The sequence below is a fragment of the Thunnus maccoyii genome, chromosome 21 (genome assembly GCF_910596095.1).
Source record: "Thunnus maccoyii chromosome 21, fThuMac1.1, whole genome shotgun sequence".
Taxonomy (NCBI): domain Eukaryota; kingdom Metazoa; phylum Chordata; class Actinopteri; order Scombriformes; family Scombridae; genus Thunnus; species Thunnus maccoyii.
In genome coordinates this window covers 21,482,050-21,495,497 of record NC_056553.1, presented here as the reverse complement: position 1 = coordinate 21,495,497, position 13,448 = coordinate 21,482,050, and the positions used below count along the sequence as shown (strand labels likewise).

The window sequence follows — 13,448 nt, the reverse complement described above, 5'->3', positions numbered from 1 at the left end:
ATCTCCACAACAGCCTTACCCATTTGCAGTTTTTTGTTGTCATTGTGCAGCCAAAAGAAGTATATGGCCGAGAAACCATACTACTTTGTCAGTTGTTCCAAACCTTGTGACCTCATACATTGAAATTGTTTTTGACCCATTGCACTGGTTGCATACGTCTTTGAGGTATGACCAGGTCAACCAAAGAGTGGTTTTCCCTGCCTTATTACATTCTGTTTTATTTTAAGTTTCTAGGGGCATTTCTTGGACTCCTTCAAGGAGTGAGAGGAAATGAGAGGAGAGATGGAGAAAGATATGCAACCAAGGTTTTAGATGTTTGCAGAGGACAAACTCACCAGTAGTTTACAAGTGTAAGAAAAACATAATATTAGAAGAATGCATGAAAAATTAATGTAATTTTGTGCAGCATGTATGTTTTTTTCATACTTAACCATCCTGGTAACTTTGCATCCCCCCGGCTCCTGACCCCTGACATGTTGATAGTAGACACTCCACCAGTGCAAAGAATATTCAGTTATTTTGACATATTTGTTGTAATGTTGATGTTTGATGAACAGAAAGTATTCATCTGCCACAATTTTAATAAGTGATTAATCATGTATGTACTTTGTTAAGCAAAAACGACAACTACTAACTTGCTCCAGCTTGTCAAATGTGAGTCAAATCTAGTTTTGGGCTGTTGGTCAGACAAAACAAGCAATTTGATATCACCTTGGGCTCTACAAAATTGTACTGGCAAATAAGCGTTTTCACTATTTTCTGAGTTAGTTTAAAAAGAATGTTTGATATGTGAAACAACTAGGCTGCAGCCTTAATTTAACCCTCTACTGCATACTATTGTCCTAAGGCAACAGCCTGACTCTCACATTCCTTACATTTATAAAGACATTATTTGCTTACACATTGTAATATCTGATGACATGTTTCTGATTAATATAATGAAAATCTGAAGTTGATGTAATGTTGCATTTTGTGATAAGAACACTTCTTTAGAAAGTGCAGCCACATGTTGATTAGTGCCAGAAAAAGCTAAGATTAATCTGACATCTTTAAATCAAGATTACTTGTTTGAAAGTATGTGCATGAATCTGTATAACTGATGGTTTAAAGTCATAAATACTCCTAAACTGTTTTTATTAAGTGGCCCTTTAGATTACTGTTAAGACAATACCATGTTTCATGTATGTTCTAATATAATTTCTGATGTATGTGTTGCATGTTTTCACCTAATAGTTGTTCTACAAAGATCTGACTTTTCTTGGTGTTTTTGCACCAATATGACATATTGTTGTCATGCAGTAGTAGTAGTAGTAGAAGAACCCAATCTGGGTTAAATTACATTTCTGACATTTGCAGTGCACCAAATAAAAAGGCGTACTCAGTTTTTAAAGGGCAGTGAGGTCCTTTTGAAGGTGGATTTTAGAAAGGCTACACACTGTCCTATTTCCCATGACGTTGCAGTAAAAGGAATGAATCAACCAACTTTGTAAATTATTCTCAAAAACTATAGAATCTCTCATCTCAGCCCCTTGAGTAGCTGATGTCTTTCCAGTTTAGGCATGAGGAAACAGCAGCGCTACAGCTCAGCATATTGTTGGACCACATGAAGGCATTATTATGCTGTATGCCTCCGTTGTTGTTTGACTGAGACATATTTCCAGACGGCTGCCTGGACTGTGGCAGGAGATGAGGGATATGCTACAAGGGAAGAGTCCTCGCTCTCGCTGCCAGCCCCAACCCTTTCATAATCGCCCAGGAATTATACACATCCCAGTTAAAGCACTGGTAGAGTGAGTTATGACTGCAGTGGTGTTTCCTGACAAGTCTGCCAAAAAGATGATTTAGATAGATCACACGTCTGGGGTCTGAGGGTTCCTCGGACACTGTTTAAACACAAGTCTTTATTCTGAGGACAAGAGGAATGTGAAGGGCGCTGAGTGAAAAACCCCTCACCTAACAGTGACATTTCCAACACGGCAACCATGACAGCAGTGTTATTGGCCATCTCTGCTGAAGACTTGCAAATGTAAGTGATTACTAGAAAATACCTATTCTTCATTATTATTCAACGTAGCTCTCCAAGTAACAGATGTCAGTAACAGCTCCACAACAAAGCCTGTAGACTGCATTAACATCAACATTTTCACTTAAAAAAGAATTTTATTCAGTTTAATACATAGGGCGGTTTGTAGTGAAATATGTATACATTCAGCTTTACAATTCATACAGGAATTATCCCACCAAATTCCAAAAAATACACACAATTTACAAAGTATACATGTTCCAAACATATTTTTGAACACAAAAAAGACAGCTATACCAGTTTGATAAGTAAAAGCATTCTTCCTTTTTGTACCATTAAATTCAAATGGTAAACCTGTATGTAATGCTTTATTTTCAGCTAAATATAAGTTAAGGTGTTTATAGCAAATAGTCTCTGAAGGTCTTTCACTGGACAAACAAACACAAAGAATGGCACGCAGAGTTTCCCATGCAATTAAAAAAAAAAAAAAACATTAAAAAAAAATAAAATTCCCATCTATCATAACACATTGGTAGCATCCATGTCATTTTCATCACCCCTGTTAAAAGATCACACACCAGCATTCGAATACTACAAACATGGTCAGAGATCAAGGGTACAGTACATTTATAACTGCTTCTCAGATACAAACACAGAGATAGGAGTACTGTGAAATCCATTAGCAATGTGGAGCACACAGCCTTTTCTTTGATTTTCCAAATTTAGTGGAAACACCCTTATGACTCACTGCCCTGTTTAATATTGAACACTTTTCCTTTGTCTCTGTCCAGTCAAAGGGATCTATATGAAAGACTGCAGCAGTACTAGTGATATTACTGATATTATCTGTCTGAGTGGGGGAGTGCCAGTAGGTCGCACTCCATTAAAGCAACTCGTTACAAAAAAGGCGTGCAATTTTAAGAGGCTCCCTCTTCTTCGGCACCCAGTGGAAAGCTCACTGGTGCCAATCTCTTGGATTTATGCACTCTTCAAAACACACTAAAGGTTTGAAGTCAAAGTCAATAAAAGTAGTAAAATCTCATTCCAAACGCTTGGTAACTCTATTATATTCTGAACAAACGAGGCAGTTGTATGGACAACATAGACACGTGATCCAAGCCTTTAACTGAGAGTGTTGAGAGGGAGTATAAGATGGCTTGGCTTGATAAGCTTCTCTATAAGCAGCATATAGTTCATAGGTGCTGTGCTACGGGGTGGGGGGGAAGGGGGGGTAGGATCAAGCGCAGGACGGTGCGGAGGAAAGACAAACACTGGAAAAAAGTCAGCCCTGCATTGATACAGATGTGCTTGCTAAGGCAAGGTGCTCCGAGGACAAAAAGCATGCTGGAGACAAGAAAGAAACCTTGGTCAAAACTGTTTCCATTCTCATTATCATACTTCACAGATTTAGCCATATGTCTGACAAACTTTGGTTTACACTACTGGACTTCACTGCCTTGTTAAAATTAAATTGCAGAGTATAAACTGAGAAATGGTTATTACTTTGACCAAGGTCCTGAAACTGCACAAAACTGTAACTCAAAACAAAACATAAACAGAAAGAGAGAGAGAGAAACTCACTCAAATGTCATTAAGAGGCAGGCTGAGCTGCTTTTGCGTTTTAGCGCAGCGTTGTTTTTAGAAAGTGTGCAAAAAGTAGTGTCTGTGTGAACACAGGTAGAGAGTGTGGACGGTCAACCCGTACAGCTCAGCGGAGGGGAGACAGCCAGACCTCCACTGCCTTCATGTCTGAAGACGGAGGCTGTTCTTTCAAGTGTGTGTGTGTGTGTGTGTGTATATGCTTGTGTTTGAGTGTGTGATACTGTGTGTGGTATTCACACATGTATGTTTGATCGTGTGTATATATGCACGTGTGTCGTCTAGACCAGAGAGCAGTAGCCACCGCAGGATCCGCCTCCCGCGTCTTCGTCGGTGAGCTGCACTCCTCGGCCGTGGTTCTCACTCTGCCATAATCCTGGAGTCTGGATGATCTTCTCTACCAGCTCCTCAAATGCACACTGAACCCCGTCCCTGGTCTTAGCACTCGCCTCTGGGAGGACAGAGTTAAGAGGAACAGAAGTAGAGAGCAGAGGAGTGAAGGAACAGTGACACACGGAGAAATAAAACGAAGTGCAGAAAGAGTAAGAGGAGGGTGACAAGAGAAAAAGGACAAAAAAAAAAAAAAGAGGAGAAAGGAAGATGAGATACAGCTACAACAACTGTTAATGTCTGCACCTTGATGTCATCATCTATTGGGCTCCCAGACTGGAGCGGCAAGTGGTGGAAAATGTCTCAACAATAACTGTCAAGTCCAGACATTAATAGTAGACCTTCGCAGGTTATTAGGGGATATAGGCAATACCCACTCCACAACTTGAAAAGATCCAGAAACATTATAATAGTAATAATCGAAGGATAAAGAAATAAATCTAATTTAGAAAGCCAAATCAGAGTTAATAATATTTGGAACTGCCCTGGAAATGTTTCCATTTCAACAAACAGAACATTTTTCAGTATTTAATGAAGATAAAAACTGGGTGTTTAACTTGAAGTCACTTCAACTGCTTAAAGTAGTTTTACTTTACTGAAAAATAAAAGTACAGGGGAAAAACAAGAGCGCATGGAAGATGATACATGAAGCCTGTTTTATAAATAGTACTATGCAAGCATTCCTCGGCAAGTATGAGAGTTATTTCAAAAGCTGTTTCCCCTGTGTAATAGTCTGCTGTAACTCATGCCCAGCAGGTCTTTGAGAGTAGGGAATCCTCCTGACTTACCTATAAAAAGCATGGAATGTTTTCTTGCAAACTTCAGCCCTTCGGCCCGGTCTAGTTCGTGGTTTTCCTAAAACAAAGGAGAGGTAATGGCTTATTTGAGGTCTGCCGGGCGGAGCTGTCAGCTACTGTGGTCATCACAGGGCGGAGAGGAAAAGTGATTTTCACAGACAAAGAACAGGACACAATAAATTCATAATGCTCTACTTAGTGGGTATTTTTATCTAGGGGTGTGTGTCACGGATGAACTCACGACATGATACTATCACATTATTCTTCCCATAATAATGTTAGATGACAACAAAGGCCATTCTGTGATACACAATATATCACAGATTAATAGAAGAAATAATCTAAGATATATCACAGTATCTGTAACTGAAGACGGAAAAAACTATTTCAAAGAGCAGGAAATAGTCAGATAATGTACAATGTTTATTAACAGTATATTACTGTTTCACAGAAAAGAAATGTGGCCTCAGTTTGTGCCTCTCACAGAGCTGCTGGTAGATTAGCAAGTCTGATGAGAGACAACAGAGAGGTGACAAGTAGGCTAAACGTAACATGATAAACAGCCACCCACCCACACACCCCCACACACACACCCACACACACCAGAGAGCCTGACGTAGAGCCGCTAGCTCAGCTACAACAAAAGTACCACACAGAAACTTTCACAAAGGACCATGAACGTGCTGATATTTTATATTTGGCACCAGAGTATCAATAACATATCGCAAGTGGAAATATCACGATATGTTGCAATATCAATTTTTTGTCCCACCCCTATTTTTATCCAACAGTGACTGATTCTGGTATCCTGATAAAGGACGAGCTGCCAAAAATATGGAAGTGGGTCAACTGGCTATGAGTTGACTATTTAAAAGATACTTATTGTATGTGTTTTGGGAAAGTTAAAATGCGAATCAAGATATAGAAAAACTGTTTTTAACATAGCATGTTTTTATTCAATTCAACCTTAAATGATTGCCGGATGACTGGGAATGTCTTTGCTCATAAGAACTCAAGCCAAGGTCAGAAATACTACACTTTACATTAAGTTGTCCCATGAGTGTGACAAACTGAATAGAAAAATCTTAATGTTTTGCTGATCTCTAATCAAACAGCCTTGTTTACCTGAGCGCCAACAGTTTTATACACAACCGCAAACCCACTCACCTTATCGATTTTGTTTCCGACGAGCATTTTCACGATGTCGTTCCTTGTGCAGTACGTTTCCAGTTCGTTGAGCCAGTTGTCTAGCTTGGTAAAGGTTTCTCGTCGTGTGACATCATACACTGTGGTAAACCGAATGAACAAAACAGACACATACACATGTTTACATGAGTACTTGACCAACTTGTAAGTCAAAAGTAAGACCTGGGGCATTGCTTTTGACCTCTGAATACAGCAATGTGTTCATATTGAAAAATGGTAATTATATCAGCATAATCGTGGTAGCATCTTGCATTGATAATAATATGAAACCATATCCCCCCATGATTGAGTTACTTTAACAAAGAAAAACCAAACAAAACAAATTAAGTTAAAATTTAAAAAAATAAAGTATCAAGTAATAACACATGAAAACAAAGGGATTGAAGTCAGACAGAATCACACTGGACACTCATAATCCCAGTGCTACAGCGAGGCGCCTTCTGTTTCTATATATCATTAGAGTGGTCAAAAACCATGGCCTGAAGAGGAAGTCTGTTTAAGAGTTTTAACTTAGTTCCTGTGTGTGTGTGTGCGCATATACATGCTGTACATGCATGTCCATATGAGGAGTCTGACTTAAGGGTATAAACTGACTTCCAGGGAAAGAGGCCAGAGTGTGTGTGTGTGTGTGTGCGTGTGTGTGGGTCACAGGATGAAAAGCCATCACTCCCTTTACAACCAGGGGCCTGACTCTGAAGTGGAGATGGCACACACACACACACACATACAAAGACACAGGTGCTTGAGCAATGATGGCGCCAACAGCTTGGCTTACCGAGGATGACTCCCTGGGCACCGCGGTAGTAACTAGGCGTCAGGGTTCGGAAACGCTCCTGTCCTGCAGTGTCCTGCAAAACAAAACCAGCTCAGCACTACTGGACACGCTCAGAGGAAAAACTAGTGGCTCAATCTGGAAAACCAGGGCAGACTGACATAAACAACAAGAGCAACGCTTCTGTTTCTCAAGGCGTGTTTAGGCGGAAATGGTGTTACATTAGCGCCATCTTCTGGGGACATGAGAGAACTGTGAGACTGTTGGAGGAGTTTGATCTGCTCTGGCTAACAGACAAGAGCCACATGTTGTGTTGAAATGAGTGTTACTGAAATATTGCAATCATTACCGAGTCTGTTACTTACCCATATTGCCAGCTTTGCCTTGTTACCGTCCACAGTAATGGTCTTCACTTTGAAGTCAACACCTAGACAATGAAAAACCAGTCGATCAATCCATCTGTCATGATTGCCTCATTCTGCTTCAGTCGCAATATGATGAGTCCTACAGGTTTCACCAATTACTGCCAAGAATACTATATTATGGCGACAGACTATAATTATTGATGATGAATTGTCAAAACATACATACCACGCAATGTCCCTGAACTTCTGCTAACCCCAGCTATCCAGACTGGCATTATGCCCATCCTATGTCCTGTATTTAAATTATGGTGTGATTGTATATTCATATCCACCACAAAAAGGTTGGTTTAGTGCCCTAAACTGAAACCAATATTCTTTATGAAAAAAGAAAAAAAATATATAAATCCACCACCTGTGAAATGGCTCAGAAAGCCATTATTCACCCCTAAAAACCCCTGCCAAATCCCAAAGGACCAGACATTTACATCAAAATAACAATACTGTCCCCCTTGCCCTCAACAAGTAAATCTCCTCTATTGCCTTTGTGCAGTGTCTTGGTGTGCAGGGCGTGCAGTGACTGGATGACATATCTGCTTGAGTTTTAGCGTATACTGACAGATTTACCAGGGAAACGTACACTTGTGATGGGGTTGTTTTTACATCTGGGACTGAGGTAGGGAGTTCAGTTCAGAGCAAAAACAGAGGAGAAGAAAAGGGACATGAAGACAGACAAGACAGAGTGAGGATATATGACATACACTGCGTGTGCCGCATACACTTACACACAAATATACGGTCTGTTCACACAGTCAATCACAACAACTAGCTGCTCCTCCTCGAGTCAGGCCGGGTCGCTTAGATACTGTTGCTGGATACATGTGGAGACGAGTTTACACTAAACATTTCCCTGAACCCTGACCGGTATATCCTGCTTTAATTTACTAAAAATTCAGACAGACCTTTCCCAGAGAACATACGGTATCTGTTTGTAATATTCAACTGCAACAAGATGCCACTACCACTGGAAGTCAAGGCTGAGCTGATCTCTGCAGGCAAACTGGTTCATGGTGGACCTCAAAACAGCCATTCATCATAGGATATAAATACGCTGGGAACACCACAACATACTCTACTACATTCAAAACACTATGAGTTGCTGTATTGTCTCTTTTTTAATCTTTTAAAATGACTGTTCCCACAATTTACTGGCTGCTAAATTCATCTATTAAAAAGCGTCATGACAGGAGGGCTGCTCATCTGTAAACTCATTCAGACTATTATAACTACCTTTAGATCAATAATCTATAAGCTAATGTGATAATGTATGATAAACGACCTCAGTAACTGCTTCAGATGGTGAGGATGACAATGCTATGATTGAGAAAGAGTGACAATAGATTCAAAGTGATTTTGATTGGATCTAAGGGGATTTCAGTTAATAAGTGAGGCTTTATCCAAAGAAGACATCTGTTTGGCAAAAAAAATCCCGGCTGGCCAAGTAAAACAGTAGCGATCATTGCTTTGACCTTGAAAAAAAAAAAAAAAAGTATTTTTAAGGCTGCAACATTTCTTGGAATCAGTTCTTTTGGTTGTTTTAACAAAGGCAGCATTGTGAGCTATTAGCTCTTCAAAGAGTCACATTAGTTAGAATAGAAAATACATGTGGACCCATAAACAGGATTATGAATCTTGAGTTGTTAAGTGAACATTATCCCATTAGGGTAGTTACAGCACCAAGGACACCTCAAAATATAGCAGGTGTGTCCTTGATCTAATATAAATTTAAGGATCCACCAGAATCTGGAAGAAACTCCACGTATAAAATTTGCCATTTCACCAAATAAGATGGATAGCCTGGTCTGTTCTAAAATTATTTTCACACTCCTCGTTGGTTTATAATAAATCAAATGGCTCTGTGGCTGTGAGGTCTGTGGTTGTGTGGTATCGTGGTGATTTTTACTTCCAGCTTGCAAAGTGCTCAAACCTCCTGTTAGCAGAAATTCTAACAGGCCAAATTTCTGCGTGGTGACCTCAACTTGACTTTGATTTCACTATTAAAAAAAAAATAGTTTGACGTTTAATTTCTGTTTTGAATTATTTGTAAGAAATACTGGGTGTGCAACAGACACATGAGGCCAATGTGGTGATTGAGCCAATTCTGGTGCTGGAGCAGATAACGAGGGTTCTGTCATTTTGTGGATTGTTGTTCAGTACAATGTACAGCGTCTGCCAGCAACCTCAACACTGACTACAGACTAGGGAGGAGAATTAAGTTCATAACAGTTTCGTGTCCACTTGACTGAATGTGGTAGTCATTGTTGTTGACAGTAGTCGTCTACAATTTCCAAAGTGTTCGGCTTTGTTGAAATATGTAATTCCTTATCAATTCCGTGTTTATATGTGTTCGTACACAGGGGTAAACAACTGCAACTGCATACCTAATTATTCAGATTTCAGATCCTTGTTTGTACTAACCTCCTTCGGGTCTGAGTGAGTGTTTACTACCAGAAAAGTTTCATTTTGACTCTGCTGATGACCGTCTTGCAGCCGCCGCCGCCTTCTGATTCACAGCACATGTTGTACACTCAGCTTTATTTTTACTTTACTCTTTCATCAGCTGAGCTCGTATGTGTTACTCACCTATTGTTGCTGATTGTTCTGGGTCAAAGGTGTCGTCTGTGAATCTTAAGAGGAGGCTGTTGACAGGAAGAAGGAAATAATCAGATTGAGACATAATGAATCACTAACCAACACAGCAGAATGGCTTTTTTTTTTTCAGTTATTTGATTCTACTTAGGGTGAGTGAGCTTTTGGTCTGGGATCAGGTTTCCATTTGCCTCGCTGACATAACCCATCCATCTAATCCTGTATCTCTATCTCTTTCTATTGATCATTTTGTCCTCCACATGCATTACTGGCACAAAGTTCAGATGACATTGTTAGATTGTGGTAAGGAGTACGGGGTTCAATTCTTAACTATGACTAATCAAGTGCAAATGCCTTAATCACAGTGCTGATGATGTGGATAAGCTCACTGCTTTCCCTTGACCAAAGCACAACTCTCTTATTTTTCCTCATCGGCCATCCGGAGGGATGCTGGAGCAATGAGTGTTTATTGTTTGAGGTCCATGCAGCTGATGAGCTACACTTGGAGACAGCCAAGTTAGAAATGTATTCTGTGTAGGTCATTTGTTCAGGTAAAATGAAACCTATTCCTTGCCAGGCAGATATCTGATGATTTGAGAACCTCTACAGATTGCAAGGAAACAAATTAAATATCTGTATGCTATTCAAAAATGAGGCTAATCCATGTACATGATGATAGCACTACTGGCTCAAGATGATTCAAATACTGACATTTGAAACTAATCATAGTCTGAGCTAGTTTATTGTATTAAGCAAAAGCCTATTTAATAATAATACAAAATTGCTTTCTGGAAACCCTTGGCCTCGATGGTGCACAAGCAGGAAGTGAACAGTACAGCTGGCCACAAGCTTGTCTGTTTTCTGGAAACATAAGTCATGTTATGATGTTGGCATAAACTCACGTCTGTGTTCAGTCCATACGGACCTGCAATCACAGTAAGCAAACTACCAGCACTGCCAGAAAAAAAAAAAGACATGTCTACCCATCAACTAAAACAGGCACACACCCAAGATCTAAATTACAGTAGCATGTCAAATCAATAAAAACGCATAACGCCAAAAATACCAGAATTACAACTGCTACCTATACTGTGGAAACATTTTGTGCTGACATTAGCTGATGTAAAGAGCAAGAATTAGTACAAACATTTGAGACTGGACTTTCCAACACCAGATAAATACAACCGTTTGGGCCTGACAATCAGCTGATCCTAAATGTAGGATAGCCTCATATCCCTTTTACAGAACATTCAATCCCTTGTTGATCATGCTGAAGATGCCAGTCTTGTGATTACTATACACAAAGGCCTTTTACCTTTTTATGATTCATGTTATGGTTTGTTATTTAGAGAACCTGAGGCTTGGTCATTGGCCTGCACTTAAAGATGATTTTTTTTGGCCAGATAGTTCATTTGTAAGAGGGCTTGCCACAAAGCTTTGGGCAGCTCATTATCTGTGTACCGTGCTACGACTCTGGAAGACACGCTGTACTTGATACCATAGTTTTAAATGTGATGGTTGATGGCTCAGGCTGGCTATCAGGATTCTTTCATGCAGTCTGGACCACAGTCATGAAGGCCAGAAAACCTGACCAAGCTCATTGTTGGCAGTGGCACAAATTACAGACTGCCAGACGAATGTTGGTAAAAACATTACACTGGGTCTCTGCCTATTAGGTGCATTTGTGGTTGGTAACAAGCACCTCTGATTACCATATAATGGCAAAATCAACTGTAGAGAACAAGACTCAGACATGAACTCTTAAATCAAGCTACTGCATGTGAACCACCTGGTCTTATAACGTTACAATGAATTTAAGGTTCAAGATTAGAAACTGGGAACGTTTTTTGAATTGCTGTTCAATTTTCTACAACAAAAACAGTGTTGCTACTAATCATGTCTTCACTTAACGCTAGATTTGCTTAAATGTAACGTTAGTTGTCTTAAATAGCTGTCCATGTCTCTGGTAGGAAAGCCACGATGTCTAGGCAGAAAACAGGTCTCTCGATTGCAACATCTTCAACCAACTCTGTCAGACGTGAACAAAGATGATGTCACATACAGCTAACCTCAGCTAGCTGAGGTTAGCTAGACAGCCAGCACACTTCAAGCCTTATATTAGCTTATGTAAGACAGACAACGTGACCTGTTTCCTAATAACGAAGAGGGCAACCACAGCAGAGCCATCTTCGTTATTTTAAAACGCTGGTATAGTCTTAAAACGAAACAATATGTGATTAGCTGCTCGGCTAACAGTTAGCAGTCAGCCACGACATCAATTTCTTCACGATAACTTTAGCTTACCTGGACTTTCCAACACCACTTTCTCCTATTATCAATATTTTCAACGTCGTTAGTGTATCATCCTCCATTTTCCTCTTACAATGAGCTGTCTCACTCTAGATAATTAAAACAGACCGTATAAAACGACGTTTCTAAGTAACTTGCGCTCTTGTTTACAGCTTGCAGCAGAGATAGTTTGACAGCGTTTTGGGAAGAAGTCTCACTCCAACCTTTTCCGGTATGACGTTTTCTCCAACCATATCCGGAATGACGTGTTGGCACATCCGGTTGGAATTTGTACACGAATATCTAATTAATTTATTTTGATGATTATATAACAAAGCAATGGCAGACGCGATTCGAACATAATAGAAATAATCTGTATATTCATGACATTATTTCCATTGCATTGTATCGTATAAAAGTAAATGTGTGTGATATTCTGTGGAAATGTAGTCCTTCAATGCCTGTGGTTCTTATCCCTGCATTATTTATTTGCATTTTATTAATTTTCGAAAGTCATTTCCAATACATATTTTGTAATCACAGTTATTAAGTTATGTGATTTGTAGCAGATTGTTAACTACATTAAGTAAGTTAAATAATACCAAATAAAATATTTAGAGGTGCCCATTTTATTACTTTTCCAAATGATTTATTATCTTATGCATTATCCATACAAACTTTGATAAAAAAAAAAAAACAAAAACAAACAAACAGAGAACACTCACTTATTTTACCCTTTTTAATTATTACTTTTGGCATGTTAGCCAAGATTTTCTCTTCAGATGAACAGAGCTCAACACTCAGTCCTCCTCTGTATGAGCAGCTATAAATAAACTGGATGTTATGCTCCATATGTTTAAGTACAAATAAACAGTGTATTGTGAACACAGCTATACACTGTATATGTGAGTCGTGTGTGTACACATTTGTATATTAAAATAACTGCTCCTCAGGTTCTTTAAAAATGATCTTAAAATACTGAAGCACGGCTTCAACCTTCAGATTTAATGTCATTACTCCTTCATGGCCCACTATAATGAAATAATTTAAGATCCACACCCTATTAAAGAAAACAACACAAAATCTTTCACAATGGGTTTATGTTTCAGTGATGTCAGAATGAAACACACAGTTTTTGTACTTTATTTAATAAATAACTCATAACAGCATCGGGAGAGAACATGGTATTGAAATAAAAGGCACTTTGAAAACAATACTGTAAAGGATCGTGTGTGGTACTTCAGAGGCATTTGGGTGTGAGAACATTTCGGAGGTGATTCATATGACGTCTGAACAAATTCTTTTGTTTGAGTCTTACGTACTAAAAAAAAAAATGTAACAAACAAAACATCTCATATTGA

At 39.2% G+C, this 13,448-nt stretch overlaps 1 protein-coding gene across 1 annotated transcript; it reads right to left on the bottom strand.

Annotated features, from left to right (window-relative positions):
• Nucleotides 1–2,140: 2,140 nt before the first annotated feature.
• On the bottom strand, nt 2,141–12,316 carry rab18a (RAB18A, member RAS oncogene family). The gene is made up of 7 exons (XM_042400039.1): nt 12,103–12,316; nt 9,793–9,848; nt 7,153–7,214; nt 6,791–6,863; nt 5,977–6,095; nt 4,801–4,867; nt 2,141–4,073 (listed from the first exon to the last, which is right to left on the bottom strand). The coding sequence occupies exons 1-7, from the start codon at nt 12,168–12,170 to the stop codon at nt 3,904–3,906; spliced, it is 615 nt and encodes a 204-aa protein (XP_042255973.1). The 5' UTR covers nt 12,171–12,316; the 3' UTR covers nt 2,141–3,903.
• Between the last annotated feature and the right edge of the window lie 1,132 nt (nt 12,317–13,448).